The sequence below is a fragment of the Phycodurus eques genome, chromosome 11 (genome assembly GCF_024500275.1).
Source record: "Phycodurus eques isolate BA_2022a chromosome 11, UOR_Pequ_1.1, whole genome shotgun sequence".
NCBI classification, from domain to species: Eukaryota; Metazoa; Chordata; class Actinopteri; order Syngnathiformes; family Syngnathidae; genus Phycodurus; species Phycodurus eques.
In genome coordinates, this window is record NC_084535.1 from 27804903 (window position 1) to 27824993 (window position 20091).

The window sequence follows — 20091 nt, forward strand, 5'->3', positions numbered from 1 at the left end:
GTTGTCACAAGGAAAACAGTGAGTAACGTACTCCGCCGCCATGGCCTGTATGCACACTCACCACGTAAGTAAGACTTGCCACTGTAGGTTGAAAAGGATTGGCAAATCATTGTATTCTATTTTTATTTAGGTTTTATTTAGGTTCCAACTTCATTGGAAATGGGGTTTGTAGATTACATTGTACAGTGGTGGCTTGATCTCCCAGTTTAATTCATTCCGTGACCATGCTCTTATCTCAAAACATATTTCCCCATTAAAATGAATAGCAATGCAATGAATCTGTTTTAGTCCCGCAAAAAAAACTATTTGTTCAACAAAAAAAACACACTCGTACAATGTAAAATATAGTCATAAAAACAACAGAAGATAATTAGTGATGCATCGAAATATCGGCAGCCGAAAATGGCCCAAAAGTGCATTTTTGATTTTGAACCGAAAGACTTCTGTCAAACTAAATCGCCCGAAATAAAACAGCCAAAATAATGTTGTTTATTGCCGCTAGCTCTCTGCTTTGCCGAGGCCGACATGTGAGCGTGTGCACTCAATACTTAAAAACATTTACTATTAACAAGCAATGCCCTATAGAGCTTTGCTGACACTTTGAATGCTATTTTGTGGCGCCCCAGTTACCTATCAGCTACAGCTGACGCAGCTAAATAAAATGCCAAGCTGCAGAGGCGAATGTGTGCCTCGCGTACACTGTCAACGCAGCATAAGTCACTAATCATTACCTCCATGACAACAAATAAACTACACTTTTAGATAAGTATTGGTATCATCACGAAGGCTGGGAGAATGACGCGTAGAGACGGGTACGCCATGGTAGTCGAGAAGCTATCTTGACATGATGTCACAAAACACCAAAATAAGTGATTTAGTGGTACAGTACATTTTTCACATAGATCTTGCTGCAACCGTGTTATAGCGAAGCTTAACTAACTTTGAAGAGCAAAATAGCAGGCAAACTAGTACGTTTAGAGGAAAATAGACGAGACAGCTAAAACAGGGACCGGACACCGGAAAAGAATTAGTTTGTCACCGCCTCTACGTCACTTAAGAAAATGGGCCTCTAAATTTAAAAGTACATTAATATGATAATATTAATCCTGCGGTAATGTTCTTGACGATTTATTAAAAAAAAAAAAAAAAGTTTAAATAATAACTTAAATTTAGACAAATTGTTCTGGAAGTGAATTTCTATAGGGTGGCAGGTCTCATAGTATTCTCTTTCGGCTTTCTGCCAGTTTCGGGTTTTCGGTTTCATTTCGGTGCATCACTAAGGGGAATTACTTTTTATCAGCAATACCGTGCCATAAAAGAGTATCGGCCCCCTTCTCGAATTCTTATATTTTTGCATAGTTTCCCCACTTTAATATTTAACATCATAAAACGTAAATATTAGACAAATATAACCCGAGTGAACTTAAAATGCTGTTTGTAAATGATTTCATTGATTAAAGAAAAACAAATATTCAAAGTTACCTGGTCCTGTGTAAAAAGTAATGGCTCCCAAAACTGGTCGGGCTATCCTCAGCAGCAACAACTGAAATCAAGCCTTTTCTATAAAACTGGCTTTCACATCTCTGTGGAGATATTTTTGCCACCTCTTCATTGCGAAGTTGTTTGAATTCAGAAAAGCGGATTTTCGAGCATGAAGAACTTTTTTAAGGTCACTGCATTTCTATCGGACTGAAGTCTGGACTTTGACTAGGCCACATAAAAACCTTCATTTTGTTTTTTTAAGCCATTCAGAAGTTGACTTTCTGCTGTGTTTTGGATTGTTATCCTTGCTGCAGAACCCAAGTGTGCTTCAGCTTGAGGTCACAAAGTGATGGCTGAACATTCTCCTTCAGGATTTTCTGTTAAAAGAGCAGATTCATGGTTCCATCAATTACAGCAAGCTGTCCAGGTCCTAAAGGAGCGGGGCAGCCCAAGACCATCACACGAGCGCCACCATGTTTGACTGTTGGTATGATGTTGTATTTCTGAAATCCTGTGCTAGATTTACGCCAGATGTAACGAGAAACAGACCTTCCAACAAGCAGAACTTTCATCTAGTCAGTCCATATAACATTCTACCAAGACTTGGGAATTATTCAGATGTTTTTTAGTAAGACAACCCTTTATGTTCTTTTTTTCTTTTCAGCAGTGGTTTTCGCATTGGAAATCTGCCATGGATGCCATTTTTGCCTTGTCTCTTCCTTATTGCAAACTTGGTGAAGCAGTGTTGAGCTGTTATGCTGCACACAAATGGAGTAAGTTGCCAACAGAAGTGCCATCAGCCCCAAGCGTGAATGTTTTTAAATCCAGGTTATCCAGGCTGGTGTGTGAGGTCAAGAAGTTCCGACTAGATATAGTCGGACTCGCCTTCACACACAGCTTGGGCTCTGGTACCAGTCCTCTCGAGAGGGGTTGGACTCTCTTCCACTCTGGAGTTAACCACGGTGAGAGGCGCCGAGCAGGTGTGGGTATACTTATTGCCCCCCTTCCCCGGCTCTGCGCCTGTACGTTGGGGTTCACCCCGGTGGACGAGAGGGTAGCCTCCCTCCGCCTTCGGGTGGGGGGACGGGTCCTGACTGTTGTTTGTGCCTATGCACCAAAGTACCCAGTTCAGAGTACCCACCCTTTTTGGAGTTCTTGGAGGGGGTGCTGGAGAGCGCTCCCACTGGGGACTCCATTGTTCTGTTGGGGGATTTCAATGCTCACGTGGGCAATGACAGTGAGACCTGGAAGGGCGTGATTGGGAGGAACGGCCCAACCGATCAGAACCCGAGCGGTGTTCTGTTATTGGACTTCTGTGCTCGTCACGGATTGTCCATAACGAACACCATGTTCAAGCATAAGGGTGTCCACACGTGGACTTGGCACCAGGACGCCCTAGGTCGCCGTTCGATGATCGACTTTGTGGTCGTGTCATCGGACCTGCGGCCACATGTCTTGGACACTCGGGTGAAGAGAGGGGCGGAGCTGTCAACTGATCACCACCTGGTGCTGAGTTGGCTCCAATGGTGGGGGAAGATGCCGGTCCGACGTGGCAGGCCCAAACGTATTGTGAGGGTCTGCTGGGAACGTCTGGCAGAATCCCCTGTCAGAAAGAGTTTCAACTCCCACCTCCGACAGAACTTTGCTCATGTTCCGGAGGAGGCGAGGGACATCGAGTTTGAGTGGACCATGTTCCGCGCCTCCATTGCTGAGGCGGCCGACCGGAGCTGTGGCCGTAATCCCCGAACCCATTGGTGGACACCAACGGTAAGGGATGCCGTCAAGCTGAAGGATTGCTGAAGCTGAATGGTCAAGCTGAAGGGTACCGCAGCGCTGGCCAAGCGGAATGCAGCTCTGGTGGTCGCTGAAGCAAAAACTCGGGCATGGGAGGAGTTCGGTGAGACCATGGAGAATGACTTCCAGACGGCTTCGAGGAAATTCTGGTCCACCATCCGACGTCTCAGGAGAGGAAAGCAGTGCACCACCAACACTGTGTATAGTGGGGATGGGGCGCTGCTGACCTCGACTGGGGACATTGTGAGTCGGTGGGGAGAATACGTCGAATACCTCCTCAATTCCACCGACACTCCTTCCCATGAGGAAGCAGAGTGTGGGTTCTCTGAGGCGGGCTATCCTATCTCTGGGTTTGAGGTCACAGAGGTAGTTAAAAAGCTTCTCAGTGGCAGGGCCCCAGGGGTGGATGAGATTCGCCCGGAGTTCCTAAAGGCTCTGGATGTTGTGGGGCTGTCCTGGTTCACACGCCTCTGCAACATCGCATGGACATCGGGGACAGTGCCTCTGGATTGGCAGACTGGGGTGCTGGTCCCCCTTTTTAAGAAGGGGGACCGGAGGGTGTGTTCCAACTACAGGGGGATCACACTGCTCAGCCTCCCTGGTAAGGTCTATTCAGGGGTGCTGGAGAGGAGGGTCCGTCAGGAAGTCGAATCTCAGATTCAGGAGGAGCAGTGTGGTTTTCGTCCTGGCCGTGGAACAGTGGACCAGCTCTTCACCCTCGGCAGGGTGCTCGAGGGTGCGTGGGAGTTCGCCCAACCAGTCTACACGTGTTTTGTGGACTTGGAGAAGGCGTTCGACCGTGTCCCCCGGGGAGTCCTGTGGAGGGTGCTTCGGGAGTATGGGATACCGAACCCCCTGATACGGGCTGTTCGGTCCCTGTACGACCGGAGTCAGAGTTTGGTCCGCATATCCGGCAGTAAGTCGGACTCGTTCCCGGTGAGGGTTGGACTCAGCCAAGGCTGCCCTTTGTCGCCGATTCTGTTCCTAACTTTTATGGGCAGAATTTCTAGGTGCAGCCGAGGCGTAGAGGGGGTCCGGTTTGATGGCCTCAGTATTGCATCTCTGCTTTTTGCTGATGATGTGGTTCTGTTGGCTTCATCAAGCCGTGAGCTCCAAATCTCACTGGAGCAGTTCGCAGCAGAGTGTGAAGCGGCTGGGAGTAGAGCCGCTGCTCCTCCGCATCGAGAGGAGCCAGATGAGGTGGCTGGGGCATCTGATTCGGATACCTCCCGGACGGCTCCCCGGTGAGGTGTTCCGGGCACGTCCCACTGGGAGGAGACCCCGGGGACGACCCAGGACAAGCTGGAGAGACTACGTCCTTCGGCTGGCCTGGGAACGCCTCGGGATCCCCCCTGAAGAGCTGGATGAAGTGGCTGGGGAGAGGGAAGTCTGGGCGTCCCTGCTAAAGCTTCTGCCCCCGCGACCCGACCCGGACAAGCGGTAGAAAATGGATGGATGGAGTAATCTGTATAGGCCGGCTACTCCTGGGAAAGTTCATGGTTGTTCCATGTTTTCTCCATGTAAGGATAATGGTTCTCCCTATGGTTCGCTGGAATCCTAAAGCTTTAGAACTGACTTTTGTAACCTTTTCCAGACTGATAAATGACAATTACTTCATTTCTCGACTGTTCTGGAATTTCTTTGGATCGTGTCATTTTGTTGCAGCTTTTTAAAATCTTTTGTCCGACTTGATTTTGTCGGGGCAGATTCTGTTTAAGTGATTTCTTGACTGAACAGGTCTGGAGGTAATCAGGCTTGGGTGTGATCAGTGAAAATTAACCAAAAATGTTATTTTATTTTTTAAATTCCCTTAAAAAATGAAATCAGCATTTAAAAACAGCATATTTAGTTCACTTGGGTTATGTTTGTCTGCTATTAATATTTTTTTGATGATCTTAGAAATTAAAGTGGGGAAACTATGCAAAAATATAATAACTTGAGAAGGGGGTCAATATTTTTTCGTGACACTGTATCATCTGCTTTTATGAAGCCTAATCACCACAAAAGTCGCACGCACACACACACACACACACACACACACAAAAAAAAAAAAAAAAAAAAAAAAACACAGCCAAGAGTGTTTTAAACAATTTAGGTTACAGAGATACATCTGCAGGGAACACAAGCCATTGATGTGGAGGATTCACTCAAAAGCAGATCGGCTCGCATAACATTATCAAAGAAGAACTGAATGTCATGTGGGGGTGCAATTGTTGTTCCTGTGTGTTTGTACAGAATACCGCACTGTTGAGTGCAAGTTTTCTTATGAAAAGACATGTTTTTGGAACATAGTTGCTGACGAAGAGACATACTAGCCTGCTGCTTGAAAGGAGCAGTGGAGCACAAGAGGGTGGAGGGTGAGGGTCAAGCGGGTGTGTGGGGAGAGAGGGACATAGAGTGTGTGTACATTTAAAGGCACATGTACGTAAACGAAACGTGTGTGTGTGTGTGTGTGTGTGTATATATGCACATTGTTAGCCCGTGTGGCTGTCGTGTTTTCCATCATATGCTTGATGGTGTCTATATTGTTTCAAATACACAACATCATTCTCGTTGTTTTATGTTTTCGTTTTCGAGTAAACTCCAACTGGTAGCAGCAATGTTCAGCTTGACGCCTCCTTTTTAAAGAATATTTAATTACATCAGCCAAAGTGTTGCTTGTTCTCAAATGAGTACGTGGACCCACATGCCGCCATACAGCAATCGTTTCATGTTTGGACTCGCAAATCAAAGCTAAACCTCGGCCGATCGATGGGTCGTGTCTCGAAAAACTCCTAAGTCACGTCACTCATATCGCAAGGAACCACTGTATTTCCAATTAACTATTCAAACCAAAAGTCAACATTTGTCAGGTAACACATTTTAAACGAGGTTCACAAAAATGTATTTCTTCAGCACCTGTCAAGCACAACAACTATGTGATAATACTTGAAAAGATACTTGACAGTAGCATGGGGGGGAAATGAAATTAAAGGAATTCAAAGATTCATCAACTACATCCTACAAACTAACTAATTTCATCACCTTGCACTCAACCTGCATGACTGTGGCAACAACAAACCTTTTATGTTGCTGAGTATTTCCTTCAGGTGGCCAAAACTGTTCAACAATGGATCCTGCTCTTCATCCTGAAAACAAAAAAACATTTTTTTTTAATGTGTAAATGAATTTTAAATAAATTATTCTTACACCACCGTATTCAAAACCTGATGGTAACACACTTTTTGATAAATATACAACCCCAATTCCGATGAAGTTGGGACGCTGTGTTAAACATAAATAAAAACAGAATACAATGATTTGCAAATCATGTTCAACCTATATTTTCTTGAATACACTACAAAGACAAGATATTTAATGTTCAAACTGATAAACTTTTTTGTTTATAGCAAATAATCATTACCTTAGAATTTTATGGATCTAACACGTTCCAAAAAAGCTGGGACAAGTGGCAAAAAAGAGTGAGAAAGTTGAGGAATGCTCATCAAACACCTGTTTAGAACATCCCACGGGTGAATAGGCTAATTGGGAACAGGTAGGTGCCATGATTGGGTAGAAAAAGGAGCTTCCCTGAATTGCTCAGTCATGCACAAGCAAAGATGGGGCGAGGTTCACCTCTTTGTGAACAAGTGCGTGAGAAAATAGTCGAACTGTTTAAGGACAATCTTCCTCAACGTAAAGGGAAGGCGGAGATCTTTGCTAGTGAACTCGACCTTGTCCCCTTTAAATGAAAAAAAATAAATAAAAATACAATCACGATCAGGCTCATTTAAACGCAGCAGCCAAAATCGTTCAAGATTACAATTCGATTAATTGTGCAGCCCTAATTCAACACAAGAAAATACTTTTCAGAAGGCCAAGTCCAACCTCATTTCCATATTAAAATATTTTTGACTGTTTCTTATGTAACATTCTAATTTCTTGGAGATGGTAAAATTCTCATAAAAAGACTCATAAATTACCCAGACTAAGTTTGTAGTTCTCCTTTTTTGTGCCATATTTATTTGACCAACTTTCTGTCCCTTGGGATGAAAAATGCCTGATCTCCATTGGGGTCTGACAACTTATTCTGGAAAAGACCCCGCAGATATCATTCAGATTTGCTGATAAGATTCTTCATGGGTGGAGGAGGGGCCATTTGCATCTTAGTGGACGGCGGTTTCAGGCGAGGGGGGATGGGAGGAAGATCTTGGTGGTGTGGGCTGGAGTCCAATATTGACAAAAGCCTTTACCCTGTCCGTCAGACCTAACATGGTGTTTAGGCGAGTAGAGAGTGAGTTTGCGTTGGGCTTTGTTCCAATGTGGCAAGAAGGGGTGTTGGAGATTCAAAGTGCTGGCTCATCTCATTTCTCATTCGTTCCTCCAATTAGTTGAGTGACGCTGATGAATCCATCTGCGCCTCGTGTTGCCTTATCTCTTTTTCCTCCGATTGTTTGGGAACAACTGCATCTTTTTGTCCTTCAGCCGTGTCAACAAGACCAATGTTTTCCTTTCGGGCCGCTGAATGACGTACACAGTAAAAAATGTTGGCAGCCAATAGCTTAACCCCTTGTCTATTTAGACAAAAACTGCCATGTAAGGATGCTTGCGCTCCCAAAAAAAACAACGGGAATTTTCAATGAAACTCACGGATCATGCAGTACACACTTCTTAGAGCCACTTACTTAATTGACTGAGACTGAAATGTTATCTCCAAATCACACCGTTGGGAGAGGCCCACTTATGAATACCTCAGCATCCAAACATTGCACTTTCGTTAGGAGATCAATGAAATTTCGCTTCAGTACCTTTGATTGCTGCTTGACAAGATCCAGGGCCCCTCTGTGTATAATGACCTATTTCACAATGCAGTGCTCATTATTGATCGCCCGGATTTTGTTCGACATATCAGACACCATGTCATTGGTAAAACACAGTTCTTTGGTGTTCTTCCCACTGCAACAATGTTTCATATCCTGAACAGCTCCATCACCAACTATTGACATTTGGGGTGCAATTTTTTTCTTGTATGACTTAGTTTCATACATTTCAGTGGTGGTGGAGGTTGAGCATTCTTGGCCAGGGTCTTGTAAAAGTGGCTCAAATCTATTTCTTAGTCTGATGTCAATGTTTTGCATTGACTTGCGCCCCTCTTTTCTTGCCATTCCCTGTAACGACCGTCCATGGCCGCCCACTCGGGGTTGAAGCCGCACGCAACGCAGGCCGGACGAATTCATCAGTAATCTCCTGGTGTTGTCTCCTCCCTTTTAGTGTCCCATATCCTTGGGCTATGCTCCTAGTAAATTCCAGGGAAAACTGCTGGATGATCCATTACAGTTTCCACAGTCCACATCCGGTCTCTTTGTTGCTCTAAGTGGCTGTCTGTAAGCACACTTCTGCTCACCATTTTGAGACATCAGTAGAGTGGTTTCATTCGCCGACTGTCCATTTACATCCACATAAACTTCAAGACTGTGGATTTTCATTTGGAGGACCGACACCCTCTGTAACAGTACATGATAGTCCTCAGCGGGGTAGGGAGGCATCTTTTTGCTGGTCTCATTGCCAATCAGAATCAGAATCATCTTTATTTGCCAAGTATGTCCAAAACACACAAGGAATTTGTCTCCGGTAGTTGGAGCCGCTCTAGTACAACAGACAGTCAATTTACAGAACACTTTGGGGACATAAAGACATTGACAAAAAACAATTGTGCAAAAAGATGCAGAGTCCTCTAGCACTTAGAGCAGTTCGAACGACTAATATTGCAATAGTCCGGTGCAATGACCATTGTGCAAAGGGCGCTGAGACTTCAAGGAGTGTATCCGGTTTAAAGTGACGAGTAGTGCGATCATCTGGGACAATGTTGGTTGTGCAAATGTTACAGATACTCCTCAATCAGTGTGCAAATGGAGCAGATGCTACTCTGGCATGAGTGGCCAGTATATGCAAATAGTGCAGCATGGCGAGACAACTACAGTGAGTGCACGAGTAATACGTAATTGGCCCCACAGAAATGTGGCAACGAACTCAAGTCAAAAAATTTCCAGCTTGTTGTAATGGAATTATAGGTTAGGTGTTTAAGAAGTTGATCGCAAGAGGGAAGAAGCTGTTGGAATGTCTACTAGTTCTAGTTTGCGTTGATCGGTAGCGCCTACCTGAGGGAAGGAGCCGGAAGAGCCGGTGACCGGGGTGCAGACGGTCCGAGAGGATTTTGCACGCCCTTGTCTTAGTTCTGGCAGCGTGCAAGTCCTCAATGGTGGGTAGGGGGGTACCGACAATCCTTTCAGCAGTTTTGATTGTCCGTTGCAGTCGGAGTTTGTCCTTTTTTGTAGCAGCAACAAACCAGACTGTGATGGAAGAACACAGGACTGATTCGATGACCGCTGTGTAGAACTGTCTCAGCAGCTCCGGTGGCAGGCCGTGCTTTCTCAGAAGCCGCAGGAAGTACATCCTCTGCTGGGCCTTTTTGAGGACGGAGTTGATGTTGGTCGCCCACTTCAGGTCCTGAGAGATTGTAATTCCCAGGAACTTGAAGGTCTCGACGGTTGACACAAGGCAGCTGGACAACGTGAGGGGCAGCTGTGGCGAAGGATGCCTCCTGAAGTCCACGATCATCTCTACCGTCTTGAGCGTGTTCAGCTCCAGGTTGTGTCGGCCGCACCACAGCTCCAGCCGCTCCGCTTCCTGTCGATATGCAGACTCGTCACCGTCCTTGATGAGGCCGATGACAGTGGTGTCATCTGCAAACTTCAGGAGCTTGACAGTCGGGTTCGCTGAGGTGCAGTCGTTCATGTAGAGAGAGAAGAGCAGCGGAGAGAGGACACAACCTTGGGGCGCCCCAGTGCTGAGGCTGCGTGTGGATGAGGTGGCCTCCCCCAGCCTGACCTGCTGTGTCCTGCCCGTCAGAAAGCTGTAAATCCACTGGCAGATGGCAGGTGAGACGCTGAGCTGGAGAAGCTTGGTTGAAAGGAGTTCAGGGATGATGGTGTTGAACGCTGAGCTGAAGTCCACGAACAGGATCCTCGCGTAGGTCCCTGCACTGTCGAGGTGTTCTAGAATGAAGTGCAGTCCCATGTTGACTGCATCATCCGCAGACCTGTTCGCTTGGTAGGCAAACTGCAGGGAGTCCAGCAGGGGACCTGTGACACTCTTGAGGTGGTCCAGCACGAGACGTTCAAAGGACTTCATGACCACAGATGTCAAAGCGACAGGCCTGTAGTCATTCAGACCAGAGATTGCAGGTTTCTTGGGGACTGGAATGATGGTGGAGCGTTTGAAACAGGATGGAACTTCGGATATTTCCAAAGATCTGTTAAAGATCTGAGTGAAGACTGGAGCGAGCTGGTCCGCGCAGACTTTGAGGCAGGATGGGGACACATGGTCAGGTCCTGCCGCTTTGTTAATCTTCTGTTGTTTGAAGATGCGTCTCACATCCTGTTCATGGATGATTAACGCAGAAGTCAGAGGTGCGGTTGTGGTCGCGGGTGCGGCCGGGTGGGTGTGTGGAGTGAAACTGTCCTTTTCAAATCTGCAATAGAAGGTATTCAAGTCGTTGGCTAGTGTGCTATTGTTCTCAGCTTGGGGGGATCGTCGCTTGTAATTAGTCAGCGATTGGAATGCACGCCAGACTGATTTTGAGTCGTTCGCGCTAAACTGTTTTTCCAACTTTGCTGCATAGATCCTCTTTGCAATGTTAATTTCTTTAGTAAGCTGGTTTCTAGCTCGGTTATACAGGGCCCTGTCCCCGCTCTGATATGCGTCCTCCTTAGCTTGGCGAAGCTGCTTAAGTTTAGCAGTGAACCACGGCTTGTTGTTGTTGAATGTCCGAAATGATTTTGTTGGTACACAAACCTCTTCACAGAAACTGATATAGGATGTGACAGTGTCCGTATATTCATCCAGGCTGCCAGCTGAATTTTCAAAGACACTCCAGTCTGTGCAGTCTAAACAGCTTTGAAGTTCCATCTTGGCTTCATTGGTCCACTTTTTGACTGTTTTCACTGTTGGCTTCGCACATTTAAGTTCTTGCCTGTACGTCGGTATTAAGTGAATTAAGCAGTGATCAGACGAGCCCAGGGCTGCACGAGGTATAGCACGGTATGCGTTTTTTACCGTAGTGTAGCAGTGGTCTAAAGTATTATTTTCCCTGGTAGGACAGTCGATGTGCTGCTTGTATTTAGGGAGTTCGTGGTTGAGTTTAGCTTTGTTAAAGTCCCCGAGAATAATGAGGGGTGAGTCCGGGTGTTTTTTTTCAATTTCGTTGACTTGTTCGGCGAGCGTTAGCAATGCGACGTTCGTGTTAGCTTGCGGTGTAATATAGACAGACTCCAGCCAGTATAAACGATGCAAACTCACGTGGCGAGTAAAATGGTTTACAGTTCAAAAACAGCGACTCCAAATGCGGGCTGCAGTGTGTGCTGAGCACCGTGACGTCCGTACACCATTTTTCGTTTATATGGAGGCATATCCCGCCGCCCTTCGTTTTCCCCGATGATTCCATGTCGCGGTCCGCTCGATGAATGTTGAAGCCCGGAAGCGTGACGGCGCCATCGGGTACAGCGTCGCAAAGCCAGGTCTCCGTGAAGCACATGGCCGCGGAACGTCTGAAGTCTTTACTGGTCTTTAACAGAAGATGAAGCTCGTCCATTTTGTTGGGTAGGGAGCGTACATTCGCGAGGTGGATCGACGGGAACGCCAATCTGTGTCCTCTCTTGCGGAGTTTCACCTGAATGCCGGCTCGTTTTCCTCTGTGGCGCCGCTTCCGCATCCATGCGCCGAAAACCGCGGACGCCGCTCCGGTGAGTAACTCGGGGAAAAAACTGAGCGGATTTTCGAAAGTTGGTGACAGAAAGTCCAGAGTAGCCTCCTTGATGGTTAGCAGGTCTCCCCTTGTGTAAGTGAGTCGTGTAAGGTCTCCAAAGACGGACGAAAAACACAAAAACAAAGACAATACTAAAGAGCGCGTTACCGAGGCGACCACACTGGTAGGCGCCATCTTGACAATAGCAGGCCTGTGCTAATTAGCAGGACACACTCACACATAAGGGGGTAAAAAAAAGATATTGCAATATGGCAACAACTGACTGCATCTAAAAAGAAAAAGTACATTCCCACTAGTTTAAAAATATCCAGGAGGCGCTTCTTCCAATCCTTGGAAGAAGAACACAAGGTTAAGAGCAAGTAAAAAATGCAAACAGAGGCAGAGCAACCAGCAGCAAAATGACACAGGGAAAAAGTATTGAACACATGAAGGGAGGTGCAAAAAGGCACGGAAAGCTAAGACAACCCCAATCAATCAATCAATAATCAAACAGCTATCCAGCCCCTTGTCAGTGCAAATGAATAGCAGCTGGTTCAGTCCTAATTTATGGCCTCCAAAAAGGTCTCATTGCCAAGGTGTGAGTCAAGACACATTTCATGATTGGTAAGAACAGAGACCTGTCTCAAGACCATCACAAACTAATTGTTGCAAAACATAATGATGGCATTGGTTACAGGCGCATAGCTAAGCTTCTGAATGTTCCAGTGAGCACGGTTGGGGCCATAATACGTAAGTGGAAAGTCAATCATACCACCATAAATTTGCCTCGATCAGGTGCTCGTCGCAAGATTTCTGACAGAGGAGAATGATCAGAAGAGTTGTCCAAGAACTAAGGACCACCTGTGGAGAGCTTCAAGATGACCTGAAATTAACAGGTACTGTTGTCACAAGGAAGACAGCGAGTAATGTATTCCGCTGCCATGGCCTGTATGCACACTCATCATGCAAGGCCCCACTGCTGGGAAAGAGAAAAAAAAAAAAAAAAAAAAGCAGAAAGTCAACCATCACTGTAGCCCTCCACCAGTCGGGGCTTTAAGGCAGAGTGGGCCGACAGAAGCCTCTCCTCAGTGCAAGACAAATGAAAGCCCGCATTGAGTTTGCTAAAAAAAATAAAAAAATTAAAAACATTTAAAAAACACCTGGAGGACTGATGGTGAGAAATAAGATTCTCTGGTCTGCTGAGACAAAGATAGAACTTTTTTACCTTAATTAAAAGCGGTATGTCTGGAGCAAACCAGGCACTGCACATCACCTGTCCCAACAGTGAAGCATGGTGGTGGCAGCATCATACTGTGTGGGTGTCGTGCCCGGTCGTCCTGCAGGGACAGGACGACCGGTTGCAATCGAAGGAAAGATGAATGCGGCCAAGTACAGGGATATCCTGGACGAAAACCTTCTCCATAGTGCTCGGGACCTCAGACTTGGCTGAAGGTTCACCTTCCAACAAGACAATGACCCTAAGCACACAGCTAAAATAACGAAGGAGTGGCTTCAGAACAACTCCGTGACTTTTCTTGAAGGGGCCAGCCAGAACCCTGACTTAAACCCAATTGAGCATCTCTGGAGAGACCTGAAAATGGCTGTCCACCAACGTTCACCATCCAACCTGACAGAACTGGAGAGGATCTGCTAGGACTCACAGATGATCCCCAAATCCAGGTGTGAAAAACCTGTTGCATCATTCCCAAAAAGACTCATGGCCGCATTAGCTCAAAAGGGTGCACACAGCTTTATATGTAGGTGCAAAGGTTTCAGCCAAATCCATCCAGCAGTTCCTGAGATCTAGAGCTAGGAGTAAAATCACGTAATTCTATTACAAAGTGTGACTGTGAATTAAATATCTACATACAAGACAGTGCAGATTGAATTTCCTCGAAACCTGTTGTTTCTTGTCAGTGAAATGAATACTGTGATCAAACTGCACCATGAGATTTAGATATCGTTACATCCGTAGTACTTATTAGAGTTCCACAAGACAGGCTAATAAAATGTCTTGTAAATTTCGACACACCACAAAAAAGAGTAATGTTAACAAGCCAGACAATCAATGAATAGATTAAAAGAATAAATAAAATAACGCAAATTATGTGAAATCAGGTTTAAAATGCTCAAGAACAGACAATCTTTGCGCTTTCAGATGCTGTGGGCGTGTCGCTGGGTGCTCTGAAAATCCCACCTCCAGCTGTCAATCAAATACTTCTATTGAAGCTCCTATCTATCTGCTGAGAGAGGAGCGATGCACATAGCACACGCTTTCATAGGCTGCAGTGTCATTCTGCCCCTTTGTTTCTGTTGAAATTCAGTGGGCCGTTAATCGACGGAGGGACTTCTTAGCCGCATCGCAAGGAGAAGGAGGTTGGGGGGGATTCCGTGGTGCACGCGTTGCGAGTTGCAGCCAGATTGATTTTCCCCCCTCCATTCCTCGCCCGTGACGTGAGTGGCTGAAAGCCCTTCCTCATTGCGCGGGATTTTCGCCGTGTACTCTAACCGCTGTCGGGCTGGCGTGGGGTGGCGGATCCTGTGGGCTTCGCTCCTGCCTCGTGACACAACGCACGTGGGGCCAGCCGGCAGAGACATGTTGGCCCAAATAACACCAAACACATTGTACTTCAGGGAAGATGTATGTTTTTCCCCAAGTTGTGGATATACTTTGATGGCTAACTGCATGCTACAATGGTAGAACTGGATCCATTATGAATGAGGATGTGGCAATTCCACTGGATGACGAGTGCACGGAATAAGGGCAAGTGTTGTTACGTTTCGAACGTTTCGTTCAGAACAAATCTTTTTAGTGAACGAACTGAACCTGCCATGTGTTTGTGATACACCAGCGTTGTCAATCCCTTCGGCGAAAGACCAATGAGCAGCCAGCGTCAGGCAGCGCCGCGCTGGCGGGGAAGGGACTTAAGTGAACTGAGTGGTTCGTTCAGTGAACTGAGTAACAGAAGAACTGAAGAGTGATTCATTCAGGGGGAGGACTTAAGTGAACTGAGTGATTCATTCAGTGAACTAGTGCACTGAAGAAGTGAAGAGTGATTCGTTCAGGGGAGGGACTTAAGTGAACTGAGTGATTTGTTCAGTGAACTGGTGTACTGAAGAACTGAAGAGTGATTCGTTCGTTGAACTTCTTTGTTTGTGATCCGCTAAGGAGCGATGTACTAGTACGATGAGTGATTCGTTTGCATAAGTAACGGCGTACTACGCCGTGAACGTACTGGTGAGTGATTTTAACTGCAAGTCCTGATGTCAGCTTTCACTAGCAGCTTCAAGCTAATGGCTAATTTTTGAGTCAGTCAAGTAGATTAAAACAAGCACACATTTAAAATAAATGTAAACTAATAATTGTATAGTCGTACACGTATGTATCATTCCCTCTGTGTCTCTCATGCGATTATTGAAGCTTTTTATTTAATAATAATAATACATTAAATTTGTAAAGCAAGACGTTCAGACACTTTCCACTAATCAGATGACTCTAACAGTAAGGTGAGCAGGAAGCCCGGCTGGCGGGGTCTGGTGTCAGCGATGCGGTCCACCGCACCAGAAAAGTGGTGCAATCCAGAAAAGTCACGCCGGCCAGCAAGAACCTAGCTGGACGTCAGGGGACACGGAAAGATGTTTGGTAACTGAGCTCGCTGCATGCATGTTCACGAGTCACAGCCGAAGTGTTCGAGAGCTTGCTGAGAGAGAGATGGGTAGGTGATAATGTAGAGTTGCATTTTTAATTAATCTTTTGAACAAATCTTTTTAAACAACTGACTCGAATGATTCGGTACACTCAAAAGAGCTGCCGTGCCTATCACTAATAAGGGCGGCTTGAAGTTTATATAGTGGAGGACGGAAAGTATACGCCCAAACCTCTTGATGTCATGAGGATAGTTTTTAGCCCCAGCAACAAAATCAGACAAAATGAGTTTTGAGCCATATCGCAACAATACAGTACTTTATTGTTCTTTTTTTTTTCAGCAGTCCAAATATATTTAATGTATTTAGAAACAAAACAAAGATTTACGTTTTGGTGCACTTGACAGTGGCAGGAGAATATTTTGGTATTTAATATCGCCACTTTGATTTAGCTATGACAAGAAAATAAAATGTGTTGCTTGCTTACCAAGGGAGTGTGGGTGTTCCATCTTGAGTTCCTCTTAATAGCACCGACAACAGATGTAATTTCACCCTGGACAATGTAGATACTTTTGTCCACCATACTGAGTTCTGATAGAAAAATGAAGGTGTGAATTACTGATTTTGAACCACAACTTGAGTCAATATTATTAGTTATACAAGGGTATATACAGTAATGGACAATTGAGAATCACAAGATTGAGTTATGAACATATATGTATATATATTGTGACATAATCCCTATCATCGCTCCGTCGTTTAATACATTTAACTTTAACATCCTTAAACTAATTAGATAATTGTAGATGCGTTTCCTAATTATTACAAGATGTACTCGCGGTAGGGTTGGGCATCGAGAATCAAGAACCGATTGGAACCGGGACTAACGTTCCGGTTCTCCTGGAACCGTTCAAATTAAAAAATGTCGGTTCCCAGTTTCGATGCCTAGTCCTCCAGCCGCGAAGAAGAAGTGGAGAAAAGCAACGAAGCGGCGGCGTAAACCAACGAAGAAGAACGGGCACAATGACGTGCTTATGCCCAACGGCAGCGAACAAAAGTGTGTCTTAACTTTGTTAAAATGAATGACCAGTTGCCTCATTGCAACACTTGGAATAAGATTATATTGTGCAAAGGAGTTTTCCCCGATGTGTATCGTCTGAACCTCAGCCTACACCGCGCGGCGGTAGGCTGTAACCTCAGCCTACACCGCGCAGCGCTTCAGTGAAGTCAACTCTCAGTCAACTGGGTGAGTGAAACAATAAAATACATCTATGCCAACATTGAGACATCTAACAAGGTAAACGGTTGCTTGCACGTTTGCAATGATGGTATTTTGCATTTATTTTAGTCGTCAAACCAACGTAAGCGCTGATGACAGAAAAAAAAAAAAAAAAAAAAGCGCGTCACCGTAGCAACTTTGCAATGAATTGGGAAAGAATTCACATAAACGTTGTCTCACAGTATCACAAACACTAACCTTTTGCCTCATCGGTTGGTAGGGAAAGGAATCAGCGTTTTATAGCATTTGGTTCCCTCCATTTAAAAAAAAAAAAAAATAATAATAATAATCTAAAACAATCCGTGTGAAGTTACTTTTCGTGCCAAAATGCTGAGTTCCGGTGCGAACCCTTCAAAATAAAAGGCCACAAGCTTAAAACAAGAAGTCAAGTTAAAACTTGCACATATCAACCATTTGACATGATGAAACGGAATACAAGGGCAGCTGTACAGCTGTCAGTGAAGTCAACTCTCAGTCAACTGGGTGAGTGAAACAAAATAAATATTACGTCAAATGGCTTATTGACAAATTTGCTCTTTCACAATTGCACTATGTCAGACTACCGCAATAAAATCTTGTATTCCGTTACCACCGCATCCGTTTTTTTACGATCATTGGGCTTTATCTTGTCACCTCAAATGCGACCAGATACACTCGTTACCGTGGCGACGACAACGAGAGGGGATCGCGCTGACTGTATTATCAGGACAAAATGGGGGGGAAACGTGTGTTGGTGGTCACCAATGCTCGGGACAGGAGAGGATATTCGTTTAAGGCTTGCCTGATGTATGTTCACGTACTTTGAATACGATACGGCTCGCAAGCAGGCAACAAAAACGTTACGTAGTCTAGCAAGCTAGTGCTAGCACTAACGGTTGTACGGAAACATGCCGCCATTCTGTCAAATCATGCGCTAAAGTTTCTGTGTGGGTGAAGTAATGTAATTACAATAAAGTACAGTAAGTTAGTACAGTAAGTTAAATCAAGTACAGTAAGTTAGCACCCATTATTTCTGTCATGTTATGTTGCTTTGACCTGACTGATTAGAATACACGATCTGACGAGAGCAGTGACTTCCAACCTTTATGGAGCCAAGGAACATATTTTACAAGTGAAAAATCTCACGGCACACCAACAAACAAAAATTTCACAAAAATTGGATACATTAATGACTGTATGTACTTCCTGTCATCTAATAGAAGGCCATTCATTTGTTCTGTCTGTCACTATGCCACACTGGCATAAATAGATGAACATCCATCCATCCATCCATCCATTTTCTGAGCCCCTGATTTCTCCGGGCACTCCGGTTTCCTCCCACATCCCAAAAACGTGTGGTAGGTTGATTGAAGACTCTAAATTGGCCGTAGGTGTGAATGTGAGTGCGAATGATTGTTTGTTTCAATGTGTCCTGCGATTGGCTGCCGACCAGTTCAGGGTGTACCCCGCCTCTCGCCCGAAGATAGCTGAGATAGGCTCCAGCACACCCGTGACCCTAGTGAAGATAAGCAGTACAGAAAATGGATGGATAGTTACTTCAAACAATGCTACATGACAAATTGTGTTTTGGTCCAGAGATAAGACTATTTTGGCTTCCATGCTACATCTGATCAGACTCTAAATTGCCTGTAGGTATGAATGTCAGTCTGAATGGTTGATTGTTTGTTTATGTGTGCCCTGCGATTGGCCGGCGACCAGTTCAGAGTGTACCCCGCCGCCCGCCCGAAGATAGCTGGGATAGGCTCCAGCAGCCCGCGACCCTAAGTGAGGAGAAGCGGCTCAGAAAATGAATGGATGGATGGATGGATGGATGGATGTTGTCCCCCAAAATATGACATTCATACCTACGGGCAATTTAGAGTCTTCACTTCACCTACCATGTATGTTTTTGGGATGTGGGAGGAAAACGGAGAACATGCAAACTCCACACATGCGAGGCCGAGATTCGAACACCAGTCCTCAGAACTGTTAGGCAGATGTTCTAACCGGCCAATGGAATGCATTTCGCTAATCTTCACTTCTCAAGGGTTGTTATGATTTAGAGCAAAAACAATTTGTATCAGCAGGTTAATTATGCTGCTCATGTCAGCGGTGACTAGATCCTGTAGGACAGTGAATTAGGAAGGAACACAACTAGAGTACAATTTAAAGATACTATTGGAAAACCAGCCTAAAAGACTGACAGGTGCCGTTAGCAAGCTACACCAACTCAACTAAGCTTGTAAACTCGCTGAGATTGGCTATGTATTCATCATTTACCCAGTCTGCAAACAACATGGGTGTTTTCAAATTTGTGAAGCCAGAAATGAAATGAGTTTTACCTGCGTGTGTGACTTCTACTTCGAAGATGGACTTCCGTAGAAGCTACTGACGGACTAGCTGTGCAAGCTAGCAGCTAACCGGCCAACAGTGAGTGGAGACGACCAGTATTGTAGTTCAACTCACCACAACATATAGACGAACGACAATTTTGGGACATTCCACGGCGTGACAGCATATATTTTCGAAGAATTAAGAAAACTAAAACATACGCCAGTAGCTGTCAGTCTGGTCTTGGTAAACACACTGACGTGGAAAAGCAGTGCGCTCTCAACCGAGCTTGATAACAGCGTTTTGACTAACAGTGTTGTAGTCACAATTAGAAACGGTACGATAAGGACAATAATAAGAATAATTGTAACTGAAAATTTTTATTTGGTTTCGCATAAACGACACGAGTTGATAAATTTCATCAATAAAATTAAAAAACGAAATTTTAGTTGAGCAAAATAGGGGCGGGACAAAGACACGAGTCAAGGTTGGCTGAGCTGGTCGCGGAAATGACGTCATCTCCTCCAGCGATTACGTTTTCATGAAATGATTTTACTCACACACACCCCCCGCCAATTCCGTCGACCTGACCTGACTTGAGGCGATGTTATGTGATTGACAACTTTTCATGTAGACCTGCCAAAAAAGCTTTATTGAAAGTGTATGTCTCTTGACAAGGTGTTAATCATTCACTTGTTGATTGGAAAATGTTCAGACGGCGACACGTCTCCATGCGTGACGCATATTTGCATATTTGGTTAAAGTATGAGGCTCGTATCCCACTTGTGATTAGAATACA

General features: G+C 45.1%; 1 protein-coding gene across 5 annotated transcripts in view; it reads right to left on the reverse strand.

Moving 5' to 3' along the window:
• The window catches only part of gbf1 (golgi brefeldin A resistant guanine nucleotide exchange factor 1), a 133562-nt gene extending 113821 nt beyond the window's left edge, over positions 1 to 19741 (reverse strand). For 3 of the 5 annotated variants that reach the window (XM_061689927.1, XM_061689923.1, XM_061689921.1), the window contains exons 1-3: positions 19428 to 19740; positions 16191 to 16294; positions 6338 to 6404 (exon numbers count right to left, since the gene is read on the reverse strand). In XM_061689927.1, the coding sequence (XP_061545911.1) occupies positions 6338 to 6404; positions 16191 to 16294; positions 19428 to 19479 (223 nt within the window). In that variant the 5' untranslated portion in view covers positions 19480 to 19740. Of the gene's footprint in view, positions 1 to 6337; positions 6405 to 16190; positions 16295 to 19303 lie in introns of all 5 variants that reach the window. The other 2 variants (XM_061689922.1, XM_061689924.1) reach the window with 2 other exon arrangements.
• Positions 19742 to 20091: the final 350 nt, after the last annotated feature.